The 27,837-nt window shown below is 46.7% G+C and overlaps 1 protein-coding gene across 6 annotated transcripts in view; it reads right to left on the bottom strand.

The window, feature by feature from the left end:
* LOC146811426 (uncharacterized) overlaps window positions 1-27,837 on the bottom strand; it is a 277,144-nt gene that overhangs the window by 24,168 nt on the left and 225,139 nt on the right. The window contains exon 11 of one of the 6 annotated variants that reach the window (XM_085618526.1): window positions 15,150-16,987. The exons of 4 other annotated variants lie outside the window; for them this stretch is intronic. In XM_085618526.1, the coding sequence (XP_085474652.1) occupies window positions 16,350-16,987 (638 nt within the window). In that variant the 3' untranslated portion in view covers window positions 15,150-16,349. Of the gene's footprint in view, window positions 1-15,149; window positions 16,988-27,837 lie in introns of those variants that run through there. One more of the 6 variants, XM_085618528.1, reaches the window with a different exon arrangement.

Genomic DNA, 27,837 nt, shown 5'->3' on the forward strand with positions numbered 1-27,837 from the left:
TATAGTTACAGAGACGAATGCGTTTCCAGATGTTTGGAATGAAAGAGGCTTATGGTGCGAGTCCTAATGAGAAAACATCTTGTCATCCATAATAAAACACTGACCAAGGAGAGTAAGATCACATAGGTATGCTTTACTAAGGTAATACCTAAAACAAAACAAATGTTAGATTGGTTTTGAAATAACAGTAAAATCATGAGTCTGAGTCTTAGAACCTGGAAGGCCAGTGCAATCAGGAGTGAAATACGGACAGCATTGGAGCATGCTAGTATAAACTATGTTCAGGATCCTTTGAGACACCTTTAAAAATACATTTTAATACAAGTAAAAGGGATAGCTCCTTTCCGCTCCTAAAGAGTCTTTTTTTTAACGCAGAACAAAATGCTGTATGGTGCTCTGTAAAACACGTTAGCGCCACCTGGTGTATTTCATGCAATACGGCCCCAGAAATGTTCTGCCAAATGCAATGGATCTCCATCACATAAACAAAGGCAATAAAAATCAAACATCAAAGCGGTGAAAGTAATCGAGCAGAGCATCAAAGGGCTGGGTGAGAATGGAGGGGGGAATGCAAGGGTCAAAGCGGCTAAAGTGAAAGAAAGCTATAGAGAAGGGAGGGGGGAGTGGGAACAGCTGTGCACGTGCATGTGAGCGTGCACTCACGGTTTAGGCCAGCCAAAAGACTGTGGGTAGCACTTTGAAAATCCCACATACAAAATGTCTCTTCGAGCCTTTGGCTCAGCGAGACCTAAAAATGCTATAGGCCTCAGATGCTTGGAGCTTTCTTTCAGTGCACGGAGGACATTTTCACATGTTACCCTGTCACCGACACCAGCAAACCCAGATAGCAAAAAAAAACAGTAGCAGGATTAAGCCTGGACATACAGCTGTAATACCAGCACATGGATGGGAACTGGGGTGTTTCTGACATCGCAGTCAGCAGCACCGCCACCAGGTTAAAAATAATAGCTCTGACACCCTTTAAAGGAGCATGGAAAAGACAGGTGGCTGTGGGGGACATTGTAAACTATTTTAGTCTGATGCTCTGATACTGACCAACTCAGATTAAGGCCCTTAGTCTCAAAAATAGGAATAAGCTCATATATTTTTTCTAATACTGAGAAGCTAGGCTATGGATGTAACATCAGAACACCTAATAAAGTGCTGTAAATGCATTCTGGCTCTTAATATGGCACCTGCGTTGCTAACAAAGGAAGGCTGATAGTCTCCAAAAGACAAATGGGAAGAGGTGTGTTTGGAGTCATTCATAACGGCTGGAAAGTAAATAATTCCAGTTTTGTTTGAACTGAGGAATATTAGGCAAGTTCCATCCAGTTAAAATATCAATAGGAAAGTAAGTGATTTTAGTTTCAAGGAGGGGTGTAATGGTAAAAACAATGAATCCCATTGATGGGCTTAGATGGATCTACACCCCACGTAGGTAACTATGTATCTTCCAAACTGGCATGGGATCATTTTAGCATACATCCCAGGCATGGATTTGCCGCGGCCCTTTCGTGTTTCTCTCTTAAATACAACCCAATTCCCTCAGAGATCTCAATATATTTACCAACTGAGATAGGCATGAATCAGGAGTTCACACAAGGTATCTCCTTCAATGAGAAAAGCACTGCCTCCTTGGATTTCATCCACATGATACTTTCCACTTACATTCTCTGGGTACTGCTCAACAGGTAGTGTTTTAGCACTGGGCATTAATTTACCAGTGCTCCAGAAAAAATATAACCTGCTAATTGTCCTGTCAAGAGCAACATTGTATGTTCCTATTTCTCATTGTTCTTTTTTATTTATTCCTCAGATGCAGTAGGAATATTAGAATGGATCACAGAAGGTGTTAAAATGAAACTGCAAGTCCTCAAGGTCAATCCCAGTTAAGTTATGAGCAATTATGTATCAAATGTGTTACCCTCAAAGGGCCCTACTCACAAATGTTATTTTACATGCGCTCAAATGTAAATTTACTCATGCACTTTGTAGTAACTTTACTACTTTTGGTAATTCACCATTTCCAAATATAAATTTGCTCCAAAAGTATAAATCTACAAATTAGGGGTATACTGATTTATAGCTCAGTGCCTTTTCCTCCAAAACCAATCCCCACTTGTGCATTCATAGTTACCTGTATCCTACAGGACGATTTTGTTCTTAAGGTCGATTCTCTTACCAATATATGAATGGCATCCAAAAGATATAGATATCCCATACTCCAGCATATTTGGAAAATATTTTTTTGATAAATGTTATCCAAACATCAAATATAGCCCACGTGTTTCGAGGAATATCCTCTTTCTCAAGGCTCTATATTCCCTTTTCATAAATTCTTCATGAAATCGTCTGCTCAGAAACATTAGCAGAATTCAAAATTTTTTGTCTGACTTGATCAGCTAAAATCATGTCAAAAATCGTTTGCCATAAATCCACTATATTATGTTAATTTGTACCTTTCCCTACTGTGGGTATCAAGAATGTTAGTCCACTTGTTATTATGTCCAAACGTTCCTGTTTGGCTGCTTTTGATGTTCTGTGTCTCAATAAAGAAGTTTTTCAAATATACTGGAGCAGTAGACGTCTTCATCTTTTAAACAATATTCAACTATCATTCAGACAAGGAATACTAAGAACAAGATTCTCCCGCAGGATGCAGATTACTCCAAAGTATAGACTTGCATGTCCCAAGCCCCTGAAACCAGGGGCAGGAGACAAATTTATGAGTGTAAAGTTAGTACTAGTACATTGTCCTTCAGAGCGGAGCTCTATCTATAGTAAAGTATAGAGATAAGTTGAAAAGTGATTACACTTTAAAATAATGACTTATAAATATCATAAAGTTAAATTTTAAAAATTTTATTTTAATAAACTATGATTTCTTTTTAACTATACATTTTATTAATATAAGAATATATGTGTGTGTGTATACATATATAAAAGTAGAGCGAGGAAAGAGAGTACAGAAAAGGGATCGTGTAGAGGATGCAATAGGCGCAAGGACAGAGAATGGGGAGGAGAGGAGGGAGTGAAAAGAGCATCGAGAGTAGGGTAGACATTTAGAAGGATTAGAGGTGTCAGGTTGGAAGTTAGAGAGAAAAAAAAAGAACAACAGGCATTGGCATAGCCAATAGGTCTCGCCTTTGGGGCCTTATAAGTGTTTAGCCATGCAGCACATTATCTTAGGTGTCTGCTCGCATTAGTGGTTCTCACACAAACTGTCGATATGAAATAATGAGAGACAGGGGCAATTTCACAACAATCCAAACAGAGGCATTGGTGGCGATGAGGCAATGCTTGGTTTCACTGTTCCTATGGTGCAAGAAAAACATAATGAAGTGCGTATAAGCTTAGTCAGGGTAGAAAGCGATATATAATTCCAATATAATACAATTACCAACGAAAACACTGTGTATAGCTTTGTCTGTCATACAACTTCTCACTTTGTTTTAACAAATTTAAACTTTGGAATGTGCATGGATTAGCTTTGAAATTACATACTGATATGAAGTGGTATTTTCCGGACGTAGCTTTATTTTGCCAGCTGGCTTTCAACGGCATGAAACCACCTCAGGGGTGTTGCAGTCTCTCATCTTAGATACCCTTTGATACTCCTCCCAAAATGTGCGGTGGCTAAACTGGGATGTAACTTAGCCCAAGGTCACAGAGGGGGTCAGCATGAACGATTCAGTTCAAGAACTGCGACAGCCTCAGGCATGCCCCGTCTCAGGGTGTGTACAGTAAAACAAGTGATAAAAAATAAACTAGGAAACTCGGCCACTCCCAGACAAACACACTGACGCCTATGCCCATCAATATTTGGAGAGAGGGTGTAGCGTAACACCAAGTGCTGCCGACTTTGGAACTGGGGAACCCGGTTCGAGTCTCGGCGTAGGCTCTCACCATGCCTACAACAAAAAAATCAAGTCAAAGTATCTGTTTCGTCAGGAAGCTAGCAGATATCAAGTTAGCTTAAACTTAGAACCAGAAACATATTTTTTTAAGCACACCAAGACGATATGGCCCTAATGTTCACTAAGCTTTTCTTTGCCTGAGTGAGTGGCACATACACCAACGCTCTTCCTGTGCGTGCTTGTACTTGTAGTTTCCTCCATTAAAAATGGGACTGGTGATAAAACGAATATCAGAATGCAACAAAAATGCTTGGGTGGATAGATACCCTGAGAAGGATTAGGCCCCTAGGCTCAGTCTCCTTACAAAGTTTGGGTAAAGAAGCATTGCTCAATGGTCCTGTGATGCTCATTCTCAGTCTGAGCCATGGCTTCACCTGGCAAAAAGTGGAAATGTATCAGAGGTTGAGGAATGCCAGCAGAGGGCTAATGGAAGGTGGCGCTGACATAAATCAGGCCTTGGGAGCAGAGAGGAAGTTTGCCAGAGAGACGGAAAGATTACAGCATGGAGATGGAAAAGTGAGACAATGCGAGGCTAACAATGGGGAGCCGCTGTCGTCGACCTATCTGGAGTTAAGGGAGTTGGTTACAGTACTGCAGGGGGAAATACACACGCTGCTCCGGTGTCCATAGAGGTGTGGAGGTGTGGCTCACGGGTTAGAGGCGGCAGACCCGTAAGCAGAGAATCGGCCAGGGACCAGGGTTAAATTCCTGACGCGGCAGGGTCGTGGACCAGGGTCAAAAAACGGACTCGATAATTCTCGCCTCGGTACCTACACTAACCAGGAACACACTCGGCAACTCTGGGCATTAAGCTTGCCTCATCTCTACAACGGCCCCCCACAGACGCCGGGGATGCCTGGTTTCACCTTCGAAATACCCAGAAAGGGACCATCTCACAGGGATAGCCAGGACGGGTTCCCCAGCGGTCTATAGCGCCGGGACACTTCCGAATAGCTGTGCGCTGAATAAATTAAAATAACATAACATAGCACTGTGCGAGCAGATATACTCTTCCCATGGTTTATAACATGCTGCTTACATTCTGTGGCAGCAGAGATGGGGAGAAACAGGCTTTTTAAAAATGTGTTAACACAATCCTACCTGCCTCCTTGCATTAGTGGCTCCCACACAAAATACGGATATGAAATAAAGAGCGCAAGGGGCAATTTCACAACCATCTAAACTGAGGCATTGATGATGATGAGGCAATGCTTGGGTTCACTGTTCCAAGGGAGAAAGAAAGACATAATAAAGTGCGTAGACGCCTTGTCAGGGTACTAAGCGCTATATAATTCCAATATAATACAATTACCAACAAAAACACTGCGGATAGCTTTGTCTTCATACAACTTTTCAGTTTGTTTTAAAGAATATAAAACTTTGGAATGTGCATGTGTTAGCTTTGGTATTATATACTGATATGTAGTGGAATTCTCCAGATTTAGCTTTATTTTGCCGGCTGTCTTTCATTGGCATGAAACCACCTCTGGGGTATTGCAGTCTACCAACTTGAGACACCCATTGATATTTTTCCCAAAATGTGCATTGGCTGAACTGGGATGTAACTCCCAGGGCAACTAGAGGAAAACAAGCAATAAAAAAATAAAAACGACAAAATTTGGCCACTGCCAGACAAACACACGTACGCCTATGCCCAGCAATATATGGAGAAAGGGTGAGGCATAACACCCTGACCTGCTGACTTTGGTACTGGGGATCTAGGGTCGAGTCTTGGCATCGGCTCTCCCAGTGCCTACAAAAACAAGAACTATAAATCAAGGACCCATTCTCTCCTTAAGTGTTGTAGTAGTAAACAAAACAAGTAGGCAAATGAAGCTACTGCTAACCTTTTATCAAGCCGGCGCACAAAGTAAACAAAACACGAACACTTCTCACTACAATCTAAAAAACACAAGCAGAGGTAGGCGAACAAAAAAAAATTGTACTCACAGAGTATGATAAATAACAGAAAGAGTAAGAGCACATGTAACAGGGGCAGTCCTCATGGGAGGTTACAAAAGTCCAAAAGGAGGGACGACTAAGCATATTCACCAAACAAAAGCCAGCATTTACGAAGGACAGTAAGAGGAACCAAAGAACAAGATGGACAGTGCTCGAAGCCCATATTGTAGATACTGCATGTCTCAAAGAGACAGCACTCGTGCACTGCCTATGTGAGACCTTAAAAGGGAGTGGGTCGAGGAGAGAACAGAGCATAGAACAGAGCTTCCAGATTAGGCCATAAAGGTGTTTTAGGTTTCTTCTGCTAAGTCAAATACTTCCCAGTCTGGGTTGCAGTGCCCCAACAGAATTCTAACGAAATCAAAATGCTTTTCACATTCTGCATTTTGGGGTTTTGCCAGTGAATATGCTGTCCCCTGCACTATTCAACCTCTATATGGAACACCTCGCTATTGTCTTGAAACAATCCATAATTGCCTATCATCTCTATGCAGATGACACCCAGCTCTACATTAAAATCTCCTCAATTAAAGACATCCAGCACCTAAACTGCACTCTGTCCATGGTTCAATCCTGGCTAACCAGCAACCATCTTAAGCTCAACCGAACTCTTACTCATCCAACCGAAAGGAAATTCCTTTCCCGTAGATATCTGGCTCGATAACCTCACTGCATTAAAATGAAAACTATCCATCCCCGACTCAGTCAAATCTCTGGGGATTACATTTGACACAAACATGAACATGAAAGAGCATATTGATGCCTCAGCTAAAAGTGCCTTTTACATGCTGAAACACCTTAAACAAGTCCTTTCACCCCCATTAAAGACGGTGGTGCAGTCCTCAGTACTCTTCAGGCTGGACTATGATAATGCAAAGATCCCGGACATCCAAAAAACACACTAAGCCCTAATGAAAGCTTCACTCAAAGCAGAAGGAGTAGTTTCTTTTCTGTAACTCCAGTTCTGTAGTAGGGGTATCTCTGTTATAGTCATAATCTAGTGAATAGTCCCGCCCATGTGCGTGGAACCCGGAGCAATAAAAATAATATCTTAAGTGTAAAAGCCATGCAGACCTGCATCTACACCTAAGAGAGAATTTCAAAGACAGATAATGCAGCCTATATCCACAGGCTACACTGTCCAGTACTTCAACTAGAAAAAAGTTCCACCAACAAACACCAACAGCACTGCCTGCCCAGCTTTTTCCACAGAGAAAAACCTGCCTCTTCCAGCAAAAGCCTCTGGAATGATAGAGAGGAAGGAATGGACAGACAAGCCCCATAGGCTGCCATTATGTGGCTAAGAACAGGATACTGTGCCTTTAAGAAAACTTTCCAGAACTTTTCCAGTTTCCCAGAATGCACAGCAGGTCCCTTTTACTTTCAGTTCTTTTTGAAGGCGTAGCACGCCAGACCTGTAGCATTCCTTATATTAACATTCATCTCTCCACCGGGGAGGAGGGCGGGCGCTTATGACTATAACAGAGAATCCCCTACTACAGAACTGGAGTTACAGAAAAGAAACTACTCCTTCTGTAGTAGGGGATCTCTGTGTATAGTCATAATCTAGTGAATAGAATGGCAAGCCCATCCCCACACAAAAACGGCGGTGGAGAAGATTACAAAATAAACCACTACTGTGCGAACAAATTTCGCAGCGAAGCCTGCCCAACCTGAGCATCTGCCCTGGCATCCGTGTCCAGACAGTAATGCGCAGCAAAGGTATGGACCGACTTCCAAGTGGCCGCCTTGCAGATTTCTGCAATCGGAACATTACGCAGCAAAGCAGTCGTGGCCGCTTTGCCCCTGGTGGAATGAGCCTTAGGTTTACCCCCTAAGGTCTTATTAGCCTTTTGGTAACACAACTGTATACAGGACACAATCCACCGAGAGATGGACTGTTTGGAGGTAGCAAGACCGGTCCTGACTGATCCATAATTGATAAACAATTGGTCTGACCTACGAATATCTTTGGTCTTATCAAGATAAAACTTCAACACCCTCCTAACGTCCAGGGAATGCAGAGACCTTTCCGCTGGAGAAGAAGGATTCTGAAAAAACGTAGGTAAAGTTATGGTCTGGTTGACATGAAAATCAGATATAACTTTAGGAAGAAATTTAGGGTGAGTACGCATAACAACCTTAGCAGCATGAAATACAGTATAAGGTTCTCGGCAACACAACGCCTGAAGTTCACTCACCCTGCGGGCCGATGTAATGGCCACTAGGAATGCCGCCTTCCAGGACAGGTGCTGCAACGAAGCCTTGTGAATAGGTTCAAAAGGCTCCTTCATCAATCTGGACAGCACCACATTCAATTCCCATGAAGGCGAGGGAAGTCTGACAGGAGGGAACACCTTCTTCAAACCTTCCAAAAAATCCTTGACCACAGGGATCTGAAAGAAGGAAGTCTGTGAAGGGCATTTCCTGTAAGCAGTCAAAGCAGCGAGATGAACCTTAATGGAGAGGAAATTAAGGCCAGACTGCGCCAAATGTAAAAGATATGGAACAATGACATCTTCCTTACAGGTCGTCGGGTCAAAGTTCTTGGATTTGCACCAGATGCAGAATCTCTTCCACTTGTAAGCATAGGAAGTCCTAGTGGAAGGACGTTTAGCCTCCTTCAGTATGTCCATACAATCTTCTGGTAGATTCAAATGGCCATATTGCACTATCTCAGGAGCCATGCCGCCAAACTCAAAGACGAGAGGTTGGGATGCACCATCCGCCCCCGAACTTCGTGAGAAGGTCCGGCCTGCACGGCAGCTGCATGTGAGGAAGGAGAGACCGGTGAAGCAGGTCTGTGAACCACCACTGCCTGGGCCATTCCGGGGCAATCAGGATCATCCGCGCCCCGGATTTGGACAGCTTGATAAGCACCGCCGGAATCAGGGGAATGGGTGGAAAAGCGTACAGAAAGCTGTTCGAGCAGTCAATCCATAGCGCATTCCCCAGCGTCCCCTTCTGGTAGTACCTGGATGCGAAGTCTCGGCATTTGCTGTTTTCGGCGGTGGCAAACAGATCTACGTCTGGAGTTCCCCACCTTGCGAATACTTCTCCTAGTACCTTGTCGTTTATGACCCATTCATGGTTCTCCTGAAGCAGCCTGCTCAGTGCGTCCGCCTGAACATTCTGCACCACCGGCAGATGCGTGGCCGTGATCATCAGTCCTCGGGCCAGAAGCCAGCGCCAGATCGCCTGCGCCTCCTGCGACAGAGTGCGCGATCTCGACCCCCCCTGCTTGTTGAGGTAATACATCGTGGTTGTATTGTCCGTCTGTATCAGCAACGAGTTGGTCTGGAAGGACGGATGGAAGGCCTTCAATGCCAAGTAAACGGCTCTGAGTTCCAGGAAATTGATGTGGTACGTAGACTCCAACAGGGACCACTTTCCTTGTATCTGTAAGTCTCTGGAGTGCGCTCCCCAGCCTTGGAGAGACGCATCCGTCACAATACTCGTCGCGGGAATTTCCTTGTGGAAGGGAACCCCCTGAGGAGATTCTCCGCCGAACACCACCATCTCAGAGACTGACGACCATGTAGAGACAGCCGTATCTTGTCGGCCCAAGAACCTGTCCTCTGATCCCACTGTTCCTCCAAGCACTCCTATAGTGGTCTCATGTGCAGCCGTGCGTGAGGAGTGAGGAAGATACAGGAGGCCATCGACCCCAGCAGCGAAGACACCTTCCTCACTGTCACCGATGGAGCGCCATGAGGTCCTGAGCCTTCCGAAGGAGCGATAACCGTCTCTCCTCCGAAGGAGACACGCTTGCTGACCGTGTATCGATTATCGATGGAGGCCCCCAAGTACTGTATGCACTGGACCGGAGTCGGGACAGATTTGGCCATGTTGACGTGTAACCCCAGCTTGTTTAAGAGAGCGCACGTCCTCCGGAAGTGCGCCTGCGCTTCCGAGAAGGATGAGGCCTTGATCAACCAGTCGTCCAGGTACGGGTAGACAAACACCTTGTTCCTCCGCAGGTGCGCCGCTACCACTGCCATGCACTTCGAGAAGGTCCTGGGCGCAGACTTTAGCCCGAATGGCAGTACTGTGTATTGATAATGATTGGCGCGGACTTGGAATTGCAGGAACTTCATGTGTTTCCGTGCAATGGGCACATGGAAGTACGCGTCCTGTAGGTCTATGGCACAGAGCCAGTCTCCCCGTTGCAGCTGAGGGTAAATCTGAAGCAACGATAGCATGCAAAACTTCTCTCTGCGAATCCATTTGTTTGCTTGCCGCAAATCCAGAATGGGCCTGAACTCGTTCTTGTCCTTCTTGCGAACCAGGAAGAACCGAGAGTACAGACCTCTTCCCCTTTGAGACAGAGGTACGTCTTCCACCGTCTTTTTTCGTAACAGGATGTCTGCCTCCGCCTGGAGCTCTCGCAGTTGATACCGCGAGCTTACCGGCGGAATCGCTGGAGGCGGCCTGATGAACCGAAGACTGTATCCATTGCAAACAATATTCAGCACCCACTTGTCCTGAGTAATTTTTCTCCACTCTGCCGGAAAAAATTGAATGCTTCCCCCCACTGGAGTGGGCAACGGTTGCAGGGGAAGTAGACGCTCAGGGCCGAGACCCGGCCAGGCCCTTGGTAGCAATAGCAGACTGCTGGCCCCTCTACCCTTCTGGCGTTTCTGGAAGGGTTTACGGAACTGCTGCTGCTGGTGTTGCTGCTGTCCCGAGGCCTGCCCACGCCCTCTGCCCGCAGACCCGAACCGTCTCTGGAACGGGCGCTTCTTCTTTTCGGGCTTCTCCAACCCGACAGCCGTCAGGGTCTCTGCCTCCGTCTTCATGCGGGCCATTTCGTCGTCCGCATGCTGGCCGAACAGGGTTTCCCCCGAGAAAGGTAGATTGGCCACTCTATGTTGAGCGTCCGGCTTGAGCGAGGTAAGGCGAAGCCACGCGTGACGTCGTTGGTGGACGCCATGACAATACCCATGCGCCGCCAGCAGAGACACATCCGCTGCCGCACTGATAACCTGGTTGGAGACCAGCATCCCCTCGTGCAAAGTCTCCAAGAAGTCCTCCTTCTTGTCGCGAGGCAGCAGCTCCGCGTACTGCTGGAGAGACTCCCACAGGGCACGGTCGTAACGCCCCAACAGAGCCTCGGCACTTGCCGCCTTCATGGTGGTAGCAGCCGTCCCACAGACCTTCCTGCCCGCCGAATCTAGCCATGGGCTCTCCTTGTCGGGCGGAACTGTCGATGAAGGGGTGGTAGCATGCTGCTTCCTCGCCGCCGTCACAATGACTGAATCCGGCTTAGGGTCCATCCTCAAAAAGGTCGGGTCCGAGTCCGGGGCCCGATACTTCTTCATGAGCCGGGAGGGGCCGGATTTCGTCACCGCCGGAGTGAGGAACAACTCCATAGCGGGCTCCACCAGTCCCGGCACTAGAGGCAGCAGGGGGCGAGACAGGTGCTTCTTGTGCAGCGTCTCGAATATCACGGACGTCGTAGGTGTCGGTACCGTCACCGTGATTCCCAACTTGGCTGCACCCCTCAGTAGTACCTCCTGGAAGGAGACTAGATCGTCAACCGGCGACACCCTCGTCCCGGGCGAGTCCGACAGCGTCGGTGAGAAGTCCCTGGCAGATGATCGAGTGCGTGATCTGAATCTGCGCCTCCTGTGGCGTCGCCTCGATGTTGACAACGAACGCCCACGGCTCCGCGATCTTCCTCTCTGTCCGGAACGGGAGCGCAATCTCCCTGGCTTCGGTCTGTCCGCCGGCCTCGCAGGGCCCGGCGAAGGTGGCTTACCCTGACGCCGCGGCCTAGGCGTTCCCTGCGGCGGCGGCGGATACCTGGGCAACGAGACCGATTGTGTCAGAACCGCTGGTGGGCCCGAAGGCCTGCGAGGCGGAATAGCAGGAGGAGGAGGAGGAGGAGGAGGAGGTGGCAGTTGCGGTGGCCGAGGAGGAGGCGGCGTATACACCACTGAGTACCCCGAGCCCGGGGACTCCGTCGAGGGACTCCTGGTGTCCGGGCGCCCCGATCGCCTCCTTGACGTTGATCGCCTCCTTGACGTCGATCGCCTCCTTGAAGTCTATCGCCTCCTTGACGTCTATCGCCTCCTTGACGTCTATCGCCTCCTTGACGTCGATCGCCTCCGTGACGTCGATCGCCTCCGTGACGTCGATCGCCTCCGTGACGTCGATCGCCTCCGTGACGTCGATCGCCTCCTCGACGGCGAACGCCTCCTCGACGGGAACGCCGCCTCGACGGCGAACGCAGCCGCGGCGGCGAGTGCCTCGACGGCGACCGTCTCCTCTTCACCGACGGCGACAGGCGACCTCCCCTCGACGGCGAGCGCCGACACCGGGCCTGATCTCGACGTCGATGACTCGACGGCGAAGTTGACGGCGTCGACGCAGACGATGCCGAAGTCGTCGACGGCGGCCTGGTCAGCTCCCTCGACGTTGAACGTCGACGTCGCTTCTCCCCAGAGCCCTGGGGAGAAGGTGAACAGACCGTAGTCATCCCTCTCGACGCCTTAGTCGACGTCATCGACGGCGGTGGAGAGTGGGGGCGTTTGCCAGTCTTCCTGCCCCTGGGGAGCCCCCCAGGGGCCTCAGCATGGGCAGAATCAGCCCCTCCTGACCCACCTTGTGCCTTCAGCCTTCTGTCCTCCAGGACTTGGAGCCTGATCTTCATTCTTTCTCTCAGGGTCCTGGCTGAGAACGAGTGGCAGATCTCACACTCTTCCAGCACATGGGACTGGGGAAGGCAGACGATACACACCCTGTGTGGGTCTGACATAGCCTTCTTCCTATCGCACTCTGGGCACTTGTCAAACAAGCCAGGCATGTTGACAACACCAGAAGGAAGTTCCCCAACACTAAAACACTTGAAAAATGACAAAAATCACCAATAAACCATTGAAAAGGGAGAGCTCAATGCTCCAGGGTCCTGCTAGCAGGAGCCGGAAAAAAGAACTGAAAGTAAAAGGGACCTGCTGTGCATTCTGGGATACTGGAAAAGTTCTGGAAAGTTTTCTTAAAGGCACAGTATCCTGTTCTGAGCCACATAATGGCAGCCTATGGGGCTTGTCTGTCCATTCCTTCCTCTCTATCATTCCAGAGGCTTTTGCTGGAAGAGGCAGGTTTTTCTCTGTGGAAAAAGCTGGGCAGGCAGTGCTGTTGGTGGAATTTGTTTCTAGTTGAAGTACTGGACAGTGTAGCCTGTGGTTATAGGCTGCATTATCTGTCTTTGAAATTCTCTCTTAAGTGTAGATGCAGGTCTGCATGGCTTGAAAATTTAAGAGATTATTTTTATTGCTCCGGGGTCCACGCACATGGGCGGGACTATTCACTAGATTATGACTATACACAGAGATCCCCTACTACAGAAGCAACAATACTGTCTGGGGCAAGAGTTGCTTAGGCCACATCGCTTCCACTCTCAAGAAACTCAACTGGCTAACAATAAAGGCAATATGCACAATAGGCAAGATTTATAATCAAAACTGCCTGCATAACACACAAAGCTCTGCACACGGAAAAAACGCTCTACTTTGCAAACAAACTAACCAAAGCTGATCAAAAGAGACCCCTTCATAGCTCAACCAGTCTACAGCGGATTCTGCCTAAACTGAAGAAAGAACAAATCTCACACCCGCTCTTTCTCTGGGACCACGCCCAGAATCTGGAACTCACTGCCTCAGGATCTACGTGACATTCAACCATTCCAACACTTCAAGAAGAAACGTAAACATTTACTTCATAATAAGTACCTAACCCTCTCCCCTCCAAGCCATCTGACCGGCCTGCTGCTCCTACCCCCACTCTCCAAATAAATGCGAACATCACTACCTACTACCTCAGTGAAAACTGTACGGCTACTCTTCCACCATCGCAACACTACACCTTAACCTAATAACTATCCTTTTTGTATATACTGTGATTATGTATTTGTATCTACTCCATGTAATTGTATTTACTTCATGTGTAATTGCAACTTTGCCAATCTCTGTAAAGTGCTCTGATGCCTTTGGGTGTTGTTCGTGCTATACAAAATTCGATAAATAAATAAATGAAACTGGGCCTGATTTATATATTGGTGAGAGGGTACTCTGCCGCAACACTGAAGGAGTTACCTCCCCTCCAATATAGTGGTCTGCCTGCCGCAATTACATGCAGGCGGACCTTAGGGTTTATCACAGCTAAATTACTCTATCTCTGCCATGTTTAATCCCCTCTGATGGCTCGGGGGAGAAAGGCTCGTCAGAGAAATGGCTACATGCCCACTCGCCCAATTTAGATGGGCGGACATTTAGTAATTTGTTACTGCTTGTTACCACCAGGTATGACCCGGAGGTAAGGAACAGTAAAAATATAACGCTCCTCCAGCCTTGTTCGAAGCCTCCCATGGCGAGGGTAACTTTACTATTTTCCTTTTCAAAAAGAAAATCCTGCTTTGGGGATTTCTTTTTGAAAAGAATACTGTTTGTTAAAGGGCTGCGCCCTTCCGTGATGGCTGTTCCTGACAATGCCTTTATTATTGACCGCCAGTTAGGCGGTCATTTATAAATCTGGAGGGCGGAGTTGTCTCGGCGTGGCGGATGTAAAGTCCTCCGCCAAGCCAAGGGAGAATACTTTGTCCGCCAGAAAATAAATCAGACCCATTGTTTCTTTAGTAAGGTTTTGATGAAAATATTTACAAATTACTACCTTGAGATTAAATTCAAAATGCAGCATATGTTTTTTATCTTACATGAAATTGTTAAGAATTGGGTTACAAGTTACAAATTTAGTTAATTAGTCATTTTCTTTACAATGATGCTAGAAGTTGGCTTCATCCTCACCCTGACCCTCACCCTAATGTTTAGAGTTAGAATCATGGATTGCATTAGGCCAGTGGGTGAGATTAGAGATGCATTTAGGGTTGGGTAGCAGATGGGTATGGTTTAGGAGTGAATTTAGATTCAGTTCAGCTTAGGAATGAGGATAGTTTTAGAGAAATACTGTTCAAAATATTTATAGGAGTGGATGCCTGACTTCCAGACTTTCAGGATATTTCTGTAAAATCATTTGGAATACAATACAACAAGAGTGAAGTAATTTACAGTGGTTGTCTTGGAAATCTGCCATTCATATGGCTCTCCTGGATTTAAGTTGTCACCCCTGGGTTGGAAATAGATTTAAGGATAAAGGTAAAAGTTATTGTGGTCACAGTAGCATATTTCAACTTCTTTCTCACTGCATGCTAGCATTATGCAAGATACATGTAAATCATAAGAGGTCTGTTACAAAAAGTTATAGGCTGCATTTTTGTATGTTAGATTTCTGCATGGGACTTTATTACATACAACACAGAACATTTTAGGTCAACAGGCACCTAGCACCTTGGCTTGATTTTGACTAACATCATTACAAAGATTAGAATCTTATCACATTTTAGAAATATGTATGTAGTGAACAACTCCCTTTTCACATTTTCAACTGAAATCATTGAAATTTAATTCATGTACTAAAAGAAAACTATAAATAATTGGTTTGTGTGACTCTTTTTCTCTAAAACTACTGACTGCATAAATTATTCCCATTTATATTAACTTTATGTGAATTCAGGTCATCTGTATATCCTGAAAACTGGACACAGATGTTGAACTAACGACCCAAAGCTGCACACCCCAGCACTAAGCTATCTGGCCTGCAGTCTATCATACTTGGCTCCCATGACTAATTTATCTATATATTCATTTTTACATATGGTCTAGAGACACTGTATTACCAGCCCCATGTTGATAAAACAATTCATAAATAACAAAATTACATATACATAGATAGAAGAATTTGATCAGCCCTCTTCGGCATTTGCATGTTCAACTGTCATTCCAGTTTGCTTCAGTACACAGCTTCATGCGCGATGGGGAAAAGGGTCAGCCCACTTCAGCTACTGGCTCTATTGCAATGACAAAATTTTGCCAGAGCAAAGGTGCACATCCACCTAAAAAGAAATGTGGTCCTGTGCCACGGTTGGTGGGGCAATACTTAGCCAATTTGTTTTTCTTTACATTCTGTATCTATATATATCTACCTGAGAGTGTGTGTGTGTGCATGTGTGTGTGTACAATTTCTTCATACTTATTTTGCTGCGATGTGTATTAAAGCTAAACACAGCTTTAAGAACAATTTTCTTCTAGAAAGCACCTGTATTGTTCCATTAAAGCTATGCAGCATGGTTGTTTTTAAAATAAAAAATTGCTTGCAAGCACAAGTTCACCACACCTAAGTAACCGCATGTTTTCTTTATTCTTTTTGTGGTTTATGCTTTTAATAAAAAAAAAATGAAAAAGAAACCATTGCACCAGCTTACTCAGGTCAAACCTATTGTCTCGGTCAACACTTGATCTTCATTAAAATATTCACATTACTTCTTAATCAATATAATTTTTCCTTCTTTACAGTTTCGGCTGTTTGAACAGTTATGTTCTCATTTTTTTTTTGCTGGTGCTGTTTCTTAGACTATTGCTGTACAGTCCATATGCCAGTATGCATTTTTTGATGCTGATTAAAACCGCTTCTCCAAATGAATTCTTTATTACAATCAGTACATTTATATGGTTTCTCGCCAGTATGCTTTCTCATGTGAACATGCAGATTGTATTTCCGACTGAAACTTTTGGAACATAAAGTACATGAATATGTCCTTTCCCCTGAATGTGTTTTATGGTGTGCAATAAGATGGCTCTTCTCAAAGAAACTTTTATCACATTCAGTACATGCATGTAGCCTCTCTCGTGAATGTTTTTTAGCATGTCCACCTAGTTCATCCATCGTACCGCCTCTTTCTTCACATTTCGTAATTGTGTAAATAGTCTGGTGTGAATTTGGCTTTGGGAGGTAACTGGAAAACTGTGAAATCCTCAGGTTACTCTCACATTCACGATATGCACTCAGAAGGCCTGGCCTAGTAAAACTATTTTCATGCAGAGTAGTTTTCTCTCCACTCAGTGACCACCCTTCAATTCTAAAGTCTGTTTCCATGTCAGAGTTCTGGGTATCTTTTGAGCGTTTTTTTCCAAACAATGTTGAACGTGGACTTTTTTCAGAATAACATAATGAATCGCCATCTTCTTTTGCTCTGCCCATGCTTTCATTACCTGCAGAATTCAAATGAAAGTCTATCCTTAGCTTTCTACATGCAGGGCAGAGTAGACATTGGTTAAATTTTGTTCAAAACCTTAAATCTGAATCAAGATGATGTATAAATATGGCAATAACAACTTTAAGACAATTAGAACTAAAGAAACTATACATGCATACATTTTAACTATGCCCTTTGGACTCAGTAACATTGCATTGCTAACTGCACCTACTAGAATGGCCACCTGGTGCATTTTGACTTTTGAAATGTCTTACACATTACAAATATTCAAAATTAAAACCAAAACTGACCACTCTTCAGTTTACAAATTACAGACCAATCATTAATCTACAATTTGTGGAAAATATTCTGCAACGATTAAGAGCTCGCAAAACACACTGAATCTTTGGATTCATTCCACACCTACTAGCTGGGATCATGTTTGCCATGATTGACATCTGTGGGGAAAAAATGAGGTAGCCAAAATGCATCAAAAAGTAGTATTAAATTGCTCAAGCTCTCGGTTACTTTTTCTAACATAGATCACCCGACTTCTCCCGACATTCTACTCTCTGCCTTTTTGCTGATACTTTTTCAAGTATGATAAAGGTTGTCATGTTTCTTCCTCTGTTGTTGTGTCAGCGACTAGAATTTTTTTTTGACAAACGTTTGTCATGCTGAGTATACCAGCCCAAAAATGTCTTTTCAAATAGAAATGGATTTTCATTTTATGAGAGACCCTTTTTTGGGGTACGATTTCAGTAATCAGTTTATATTTGTATTTTTTTTATTATTAATCGTTTTATTAATGAGAATACAAGCAGTAAAAATAAAAAAGTTTACAACAGTTTAAATAAACCAGAACATATTGATTATATAAATCATAACCAATTCACAGTATTCAATTAAATCATGGAATTGAAAATAATCAGCATTTGTAAAATAAGCAACAAGCTCTGGTTTACCACTAAGTAATCACTCAAATTCTCCCAAATACGATAGAATTTCACCATAGATCCTCTAACCTTCGCTATCTGGCATTTCATTGCGTATGCCTCCATTTACTCTTAGGAAGGGCATAAAAGACCAACTCAATAGTCCCTATACCCAAAAGCATCATTTTTGGATTAATTATCCCTCCACAAGTTTGTACAAAAAATATTATCCACCATACAGAGGACGTAAATGATGTAAGTTTGAGACATGAAACAAACATACAAACATTATTAGCCGCTCCACCTGCGCAATGTGGGCAGCTGTGCAGTCTCTTGTACCATCTTCTCAGTTTGAAGGGCTGATATAAAAATCGAACAGTGTACAATAATTATGACCCCCCAGTCTAGTAAGAGTAATAATCTTGCAGATTTGCACAAGAATATAGGTGAGTTCTTGCTCTATGATCTCCTCGCCTATGCTATGAGTCCATTTAACAGCCCATATCTCCAAGTTATTAGAAAGAGAATTGATAAGTCACAAAATCCGTAATACTAGAAGGATGTTTGACAAAAATTAAGCGTTCAATGTCGGGCTGGGCCAACAGTAATATGATATTAATATCTCTGCTTGATAGGAAACTCCGGATCTGTACGTATTTAAAATAAATCCATACGGAGAGGGGGCACAGCAAGATGGCTGCGCTGTAGTGCAGCTTAGCTGGCCGTCCATAATCCTGCTAAAAACTCGACATCCAACGTTTAAATTCAGAGGGCAATGTGCCTGTAACATTGCGGATGAGTCAAGAGTGGCAGAGAAACGACACTCCGCCCCGAATCCTGAATTCCTAAATCGCTGTGGCCTCTAGGACATGGCGGCTGTGTGAAACGGAGCGGGCCCCGGCTGTGACCTGGTGGAAGAGACTGCTGATGGGGTGCCGTGCGGTACCAGTGTGAGCTGGCGGCACCTGTGCGGGGCCCGAGACCTGACCCCCCCACCCCCGATACGGTGCCCAGTAGGTGCTGCGGTCTGCCGACGGCGGGGCTGGGTGCTGAGTTGGTGGTCCCTGCTCCCGTCACCTTGAAACGCAGCGGATGGGACGCAGTGTGCTCTGTGGACGGTGCGGGGCCTGGAGAGATCCTTGACTGGCAAATGGAGGGCGGTGCTGCCACGGGCGGACCAGGCTGGCCTGCGCGCTCTGGGGCCTGAGTTAACTGAATTGAGCAGTGGTGCTCCCGCTGGAAAAAAACTCTGCTTGTGAGGCCTGCCGTGAACGGGCGGCCTCAACTGGTGGTGCCCCTTTGGAGAGCTCGGCTTTCCTATCCCGGCACATAAGGTACAGTAATGGTGCCTGATTAACTGCGCCACACCGTTTGTGCTCCGTACCCTGACGCGTTGTCAATAGGAGTGCATTGTACTTAAGCCCCCGTGGCGTGTTGCAACCAGGAGGTCCCCCGGTCGAGAGACTGAGCTAATCATAATGCATTTGGTGGCTAGGGGGGCCCTCCTGTGGACGACAGCAGTCTGTTACTCAAGGCTCATGCCTCTGAAGCCACCTACTTCCTGGTTCCCTCCGTGACATACTAGAAATGCCATTTTGGGTCAGTGCGTGCTCTAGTTGTCAGAGGGGTAGCTGTAGGAAGGTGGAATCTGACTACATGGTTGCCCCCACTTTTTTTCTGGTGTTTTGATGGTTTTTGACTAGCCTGGATGGGATCCTGCTATTCAGGACCCCAGCCTATCTGCTTACTCCCTTAAAGAACATGGAGTGCATATTAGGTGCACTAGTGATTGGATACTGTGGTGCCTTATGAGTTCCTAGTATATGGTACCTTAGGTACCAAGGGCATAGGTACTTCACAGGCCTACCAGGGGCTGAAGCATGTATTATGCCACCCCTGGGAAGAAGACTAAATCTGACACCACAGGCCTGCTACTGCAGCCTGGGTGAGGTAGTGTTAGCACTCTTCACTGAGATATAGGTTCCCTATATCTCTCCTTACACACACATATAAACCTATCAGTCACCCCTAAGGCAGGCCCTATCAATCCTGAGGGCAGGGTGCTTGGTTTCCATGTGAGGGGGTGCCTCTGTCTGAGCAGGGCCCCTCTGCAGCTCTCAGAGTCCATTCTCTGTAGCTGTTTGTGGATGCGGTTAAACCATATTCTCTTAAGTGCATTATAACCTCGCATTAAATGCCAACTCTGGAATGGCTGCATCAAAACATGTCGTGTTTGGTGTCAAACGCTTTGGAATCATCCCCCCACACCAGTAACTGGCGTGGGAGTATGATCCCACCCTTCTAGAGGGATAGACATGTACCCAATGTGGAAACACAGTAGAATCCTGAAGAGCCCTGGCATCACAAAATGGATGTCACCAATCACAGACACTGGGCTGACCTCCTGCTACTAACCAAAACTCGCAGTGGAGGAGGCCCAACAATAGGCATCCTGTCACAGGGAGGTGTAACCATCTCCCAGACAGGATTTAGTGTATTGGGGCTGGGTGGGTGCACTCCTAGAGTGCTTTGAAGTCCTGCACTGGGGGAGCAGTAGGCTCCTCTGTGCATATGCCATCTCAAACCGGTTCAGGGGCTACCTGCCCCTGCTCTGGCACGAAACTGGACAAAAAGAAGTGGGTGTAGCCACCCACTCCCCTGACCCACCCATAGGAGGGGTCATAGAGCTAGTCTCTCCCTTCCTTGTAGTATAAGTTAGGGAACCCTTGCAAACTAGATATCCCTGGATGACGCTCTGAAGAAGAATCCTGGACCTTCGACGGTCCACTACCTCTGGAAGACTGAAAAATCTCCCTTTTGGTGCCTGCTTGGCAGGCACCAAAACTTTGCATCAACGGTCGCAAACTTTCCCGCTCCCGCCGGAGTCCGAAGTCCCTGCCGCCCCGGAAGTGGATTTCCTGACTTCTCCAAGGCCATCGTGAGTCCCCAGCGAAGCTGAGGCAAGTGGACCCCACGAGTGACGAGGAACCGCAATACCTGGGTACCGGGCACTGTTTTCGAGTGCAACCCCTTCACGACGTTCTACGAACTTGTGCATTGGACCACGTGTGGTCTAAGCCTCTAGCAGGATTTCCACGGAAGATCAGAGGCCTACCTCGTCCCGATGGACCGTGGGCCCCTGTTGAGTGAATCCTCCAGAGGCGTCTTCGCCATCCCTTGCCGGTTGGCTTGTGGGTCCTCAGAAGACTTTTCTACAAAACCAAAGGGATCCCCTGGTTGCTCCAGGCCTGCCCTGACATACCCTCGCTGGGTGAGTCCCTCAGACCTTGCTGGTCTGCACCGCTGACTTTTTCTTCACTTTCCACGAGACTTGCTGTTACCAAGGCTTGTTGGTTCCAATCTGGTCTCCGACACCACAGTAAAGCTGCAGGCTTCGTGGGAAATGCCGAATCCAGCTCCTGGTCATCGTCAATGCCTCCTGGACCTCGTGGCTGAAGAGTCAAGACACCTGTGATCACGTGAAGTCATCCGACGACTGTGGGCATCCAGCTTCCTTTTCCCGGGTCACTGGCAAGTGACTTTGAACACTGTCTCTTCTGCTTTCAGGTCTTCCTTCTTCTGAATCCAGCCTTGGATTCCACCGGACACTTCTTCAGTCTTCACAAGCAGCAAGTCTTCTTTGGCTCCCATTGAAAACGACCCCGCGACCCGACACCAAAAGACACCTATGCACCCAGCTTCCCTGGGTGAGGTAAACTCCTGCACTACGGTGCTCCTGTGTGTGTTGGCTCTCGAACTACTTACCCTGTAAGTGACTTGCTTGTAGACTCTCCCGAAGTACCCTAAAACTTTAAAATTCCAACCGCGACTTGCTCCATTGAAGTCTATTGGGATTCGCGGCTGTGTTCTCACACTGCATGCATCTCCCGTGGGTCCTTTACTTACCTGCCTTGGGTGGATTAGTGAGGCCCCAGTGCTTCTGAAGGCCCTAGGCATTGTCCCCTTGCAAGCCATATTTGTACTTAACTTGTTGTGAAACGTTGATTTGTGCATATGTTCCTGACTTCTAATCTCATAAGAGATTAGTAGAGTGTGTCTAGTAATAAATATTATATATTTTATATATATATCTGTGTGGTGTCCTTTCATTTAGTAATTTAAGAGATTATGAGGTAAAACAAGCTGCTTTACATTCGTCTAAAGACTTAGCCTGAAGGCTGCTCTCCACAGCTACCACTAGAATAGCTTTCTTTAAAAGGTTGTCTTAAACCTATCTACCATAAGAGTCGAATTGTACTGGTGCAAGGTGGCCACTTTAACTAGTGACCAGCATATACCAGGCCAACTTCTCACAGTAGCCCATATACATATGCACGCTGCGCGGACACGCTGGAGGCGCACCAAAGTCAAGCCTGTCTGCGCCCATCAGCCTCTCGAAAATGTCCAGCGCCAGCCATGCTGCCCGCAACTGGTCCCACATTGCAGGTAGGGGGCTGTATAGTAGTAAAGAACTGTATGCACTTCGCCCGCCCCTATGTTCCCACGGCAGCATCTGGGATGTTCTGGAAGGCAAAAATACAGTTTGCTCCTCATGTGGCTTTAGACTTAGTGCAAGCTCTGTTGATCCCGATCCTGTCAGGGCGGCTGATAAAAGGAGTAGTCATAAACCAACCTTGCACGCTGCTCTCATTAACGTACGCTCTCTTAAGAAGCACTATCAGGACACCTTCGATCTTTTGGAGGATACGAAACTCGATTTCCTGTTTATTACAGAGACGTGTGTGGAAGAGTTCTCTAATCCAACCATTGCACTGGCCATTCTATCTGGCTACAAAGTCTCTCGACTGGACAGAGCAAAAGGGAGAGGAGGGGTAGCTATAATATAGAGATAAATGGTCCCTCCAACAGGCTGTCTCTACTCTGGGAGGAGACTGCAAAGCTCTGGATTTTAGTATCAATGTTTCGCCTCATTTTACTCTAGGGGGAACTTTGATTTATAGACCTCCGGGCCCCGCAGGTGAATTTACCAAAGCTCTGGGAGACGCTATTGTTTCCCGAGCTCTGCTTTTCACCCATCACATCATTCTTGGTGATTTAAACGTCCATTTTGACCAAGCACATTCAAAGGACACTCTAGATATATCAGACATTTTGTTCCTCGCTCAACTCACCCAATGAGTTGGCCTTCCAATGCATCTAGGGGGCCACACCTTAGATCCCATCTGTTCGAATTTCTCTATTGCAGTTGAGTCTCCCACTCCTGTGTCTTGGTCTGATCCCTTTTTAACATATTTCTCCTGGGTCTCACCAGATGGTAACTGTGGTGAAGTATAAAGCAGTGCAGGCCATCAGACAGGGATACTTCAAGACGTGTGTTTATTAGCCACAGCTGCTGCAGTCAGAGTACAGTTTAATCTGGAATCCTTGAGCTACAAGCTCTCACAGTACATTCTACATTCCAATGACATGTCACCATGATGGAATGGATGCAAGATCACAACAGTAACCTTCCATCCCAGTCTGAGTGTGAGCTAGTGTTTGCTAAAATCGACCCATCACTATTCAGCCAAGCCTTGGGTTCCACCAGACCTCCTCCAGCCAGAGACAGTGCAGCTGGGCTTGTTGGGTTTACAAGCTGGATCTCAAACACTGTTGATCTCACAGCTCCAGCTACCCGGCACAGACATTCTAGGGACTCCCGACTAACCCCTGGTTCACTCCTAAGCTGAGGCTACTGAAGCAGGAGTGTAAGAAACTTGAGAGGAAATGGCGCAAGGGTTACCATCTCGCGGATAAACTCATGCTGAGAATTAAACATAAAGCCTATTATACGGCTATTGCACAGGCTAAAAGCCATTACTATGGGAATAAAATTGACGCAGCAAAGAATAACTCTAAGGAAATCTTTTCTATAGTTCAAAGTTTCCTGGCCCCAAAAGCTCAAGCTAGTACGATTCCATCCTCGGACGTGTGGTGTGAAGATCTCCCCATTTTCTTTATGGAAAAAATCCGCACTATACAGGCGTCCTTTTCCACCAGTAATAAAGTCCAGGATTCCCTCCTTGCCGGAGGAATCCCATTGGCCCCTCCCTCTTATTCGCCGGCCGCATTCACTCCCACAGACCTTCCCAGTTCCCTTAAAATTTTAAAGGGTCTGAAATCAGAATCCCTTTCGGACCCGTGCGCAGCTAGACTTTTGGCTGACGTGGCAGACATGGTTAATCCTGAATTGAACAAACTTATTTCCATGTCCTTTACTGAAGCTCTTGTCCCGGCCGCGTGGAAGCAGGCCAAGATCCTCCCTCTTGAAAAAACCCTCACTTGATCTGCTATGCCCGTCGAATTACAGACCGATCTCCCTTTTGCCCAGTATGGTCAAGGCTTGTGAGAAAGTGGTCACTAGTCAGCTGACTGACTACGTTGAAAGCTCAGGCCTTCTCCACCCAGCTCAGTCTGGCTTTAGGGCCTCATTTAGCACTGAATCGGCCCTGGTGGAAATCTCTGAAGCCATCAGAGACTGCCTGGATGCCGACAGGAGGGCCGCTTTGGTGTTACTAGACCTCTCGGCGGCATTTGACACGGTTCCCCACTCTCTGCTGCTCTCCCGATTGTCGGAGATAGGTGCATCAGGCAGTGCCTGGGGCTGGCTCCAATCCTTTTTGGATGATCGGACACAGGAGGTACGGCTCCCACCGTTTTCCTCATCACCGAAGAAAGTGACTACAGGGGTTCCACAAGGCTCTTCTCTGAGTCCTCTTTTTTTTATATTTACGTCACCCCTCTGGTTCAGTTGGTGGAGGACTTGGAAGCGAAGATAATTGCTTAGGCTGACGACACACAGCTACTGTTCACTTGGAGAAAAAACTAAGTCTCTACTTCGGCCGCCTAACACCGCCTGTCCACAGTTTTCCGTTGGCTGGCGGAGGCTGAACTGAATTGCAATGAGGAGAAATCGGAAATTCTCTTATTCGGAAACTATCCCGCCCGGTTTAGGGACTTACTCTGGCCCTCCGTATCTGCATTGCCTTCCTCTTCAGGGAACCCAGTTAAGAAATTAGGGGTCTGGTTCAAGGAGAACCTACGATTCTCAACCCAGGTCAAGAAGCTGGAAGGGACTTGCTTCTGTCTCTTAAAGTCCATCAGGAAGTTTCTTCCCCTTCTTCCTCAGGCGGCTAAGGAGTCAGTCATTCAAGCCCTTATTCTTTCTTGGCTAGATTATGCCAATGATCTATATGCTGGCATTCCAAGCTCCCTATTAAATAAATTGCAAGTGGTGCTGAACGAGGCGGCCAGGCTGCTCGTGAACGTTTCCGCCACATGTAGCGTGAGACAACACCTTCGCGCTTTACACTAGTTGCCCATGGCAGAGAGGGTCAGATTTAAGATCCTTGTTACCGCCCACCGTGCTCTTTATGCCACTGGGCCTGGCTATCTTCAGAAACGGTTTTCCTTTTACACCCCTGCGAGAGAACTGTGTTCCTCTACTCAACTCCTGGCCCAAATCCCGTGTTTCCGCCTGCAAAGGTTAGGCGGCAGCTCGCCAGCTGTGAAGGCCGCTTTGGCCTGGAACGATCTGCCCTTTGTGCTTCGGGGCATTCAGGAACCGATTCTCTTTAAGAATTAGCTGAAAACTCATCTATTCCCCTAATCTTGGCTCTTGGCGCTTCTTCACTCTCTCAAGGTTCACGCCGGGACACTCTTGCAGTATCTGTGCGCATTAGAAATCCTAAATAACATAACATAACCCCTGGGGATTCCTGTTGTTTCCTGGGGCTGGTCCCGGTGTGGGACTTATTGCACAGTGCAGATTACTCCGGTCTTGTGGACAATGCTATGAAAGACCGGATCGAATAACAGTGCCGAGTGGACCCTACATTGTTGGCCCAGACTGCATGCAGAGGCCTGCGACGCCCTGCCCCCCTGGCGAGCCCATGCTGAGAAAATAAACGCCTGCTGGTGGGGCTGGCACAGGTGAAACTTGCCTGCTGCTAGTCCGGAGCGTGCCTGTGCTCGAGGAAGTGGGGGAATAACTGCTCCACCATTTAATGTGACATATTGAATTGAAAGGCACTGGGACGTCCTGTGGTGCTGGTGGCTGGCCTGTTGTGTGAATCAAGACCCCCTGCTGCTTGTGAAGGCTCTGTCATCTAGTAGTGATATGAGATATATAGTTGGGCCTAGGGACGTGATTTACGGACTTAGTTGTGACTCTTACAGGGGGAGAAATGGGGAAATGAGACAAGAATCAATCCTGTCTCACCTTTGAGCTGTGGAAGCCTGGCAAATCGCAGCAGAGGGCTACTTTGGACTCTGAGCTCGATAACCCCTCTGAGGGCCCATCGTCACTTGAAGCCACACTCCTCGCTATGCAGAGCAGCCTGCAATCCATAGACGGAAAAATTGATGCTCTCAATCTCAGAATGGATCATATGTCTGCAAAACTAGACAAGCATGGCGCTAGATTGGGAGAGACTGAAAAGCGCATCTCGGACGCGGAGGACAGTCTACAAGAAGTTGCATCCAAAACCCTCGACATGGAAAAGGTGCTTGCAGTCATCCAGGCTCTGGAGGCCAGTTCTCGACGCAATAACCTAAGGATTACTGGCCTGCCGGAGTCGACCAACACCGGGAGATTGGAGTCCTATGTTGAGGAAATGGTCCGTGAGATCTCTGGACCAGAGAACCTGTCTGCGATGCTGATTGTTGAGAGGGCTCATCGTTCGCTGGCGGCTTCCCTGCCCACGAAAGCCACCCCCAAAACCGATCATAGCCCACCTGTTGAATAACAGGGACCGTGACTCAGTCCTGCGAATGTCTCGTGAGAGGGGCACCATATCTTTTCAAGGAAATTACTTGGCTTTCTACCCGGATTACACTGCCTCGGTACAAGCGGCAAGGAGGAAACTCCAGCCAGTAAAGAAACTTCTTATAGCTGAGAATGTTCTGTATGTCATGTTGTACCCAGCCCAGCTGCACATCGGCACAGAAGGTAAAGCTAGAATTTACACAAATCCCAAGTCAGCCATGGAATACGCAAAATCACTTAAGCAGAGCTGGCGCAACGCTTCTGGAACACAGGATGAGGAAGAAGACTGATGGCAGTTAGCCCACACAAACTAATGTGACTATTGAGTCATACTTTGTCACACAGTGGTGGTAAGTGTTCACAGGGATTTAGCCTATGGGTATCTGTACATGTGGAAATGACTTGAACAATGCTTTTCCCGCTAGCCTTCTGATCGAATATTCTCCCATTGGTGTGTAGATACTGTAAAAATATTGTTGCCACTTATTATATTCACACGAGACCTCCTATGTACAGATATGTAGCTGACGAGTGTGGTCTCCCTGCTGGTTCGGCCACCTCCTATTCACCTGGGAGGCTGATAGCACTCTGGTGTTACCCCTTGGGTGTAACCTGCATCTATTTCTGGACCATGTTCTGCAATTGGGTTCTGTTAATTTGATTTTGGGATGGCTTTGGCAAGTTGAGGGTGCTGAAGTGGGTGGGGAGGGTTAATTGTTTACGTTTTGATACAAGTGCAATGTAGGCTGTATGTGTTAGTAGATCCGATGCCTAGTGCTGTTAGAAAGTTTTGTAACAACCACAATCTCTGGCCACGAATAAGTAAGACACAGCCCCGGTAGTACTATTAAACTGTTAACCTGGAGCGTGAGCGGCCTTAACAACGCTAAAAAGATTCGCAAGGTGCTAGCGTACTTAGACCAGCACGATATCCAGGAGGCGTTTTTACAAGAAACGCACCTCACTAAGCACACAGAGCAGAATGTGGGATCACGCTGGGCTGTGGTCAAGGTGGCATCGTCCTATTCTACATACTCGAGAGGTGCGCTAATAGTGATAAGGAGGGGAACCTCGTTTACACTGACCCATTAGGAGAAAGATGACCAGGGGAGGGTGCTCCTGCTGCAGGGCTGCTTGAGGGACACAAGGCTTCAATTTGTAAAT

The sequence above is a fragment of the Triturus cristatus genome, chromosome 7 (genome assembly GCF_964204655.1).
Source record: "Triturus cristatus chromosome 7, aTriCri1.1, whole genome shotgun sequence".
In the NCBI taxonomy this organism is placed as follows: Eukaryota; Metazoa; Chordata; class Amphibia; order Caudata; family Salamandridae; genus Triturus; species Triturus cristatus.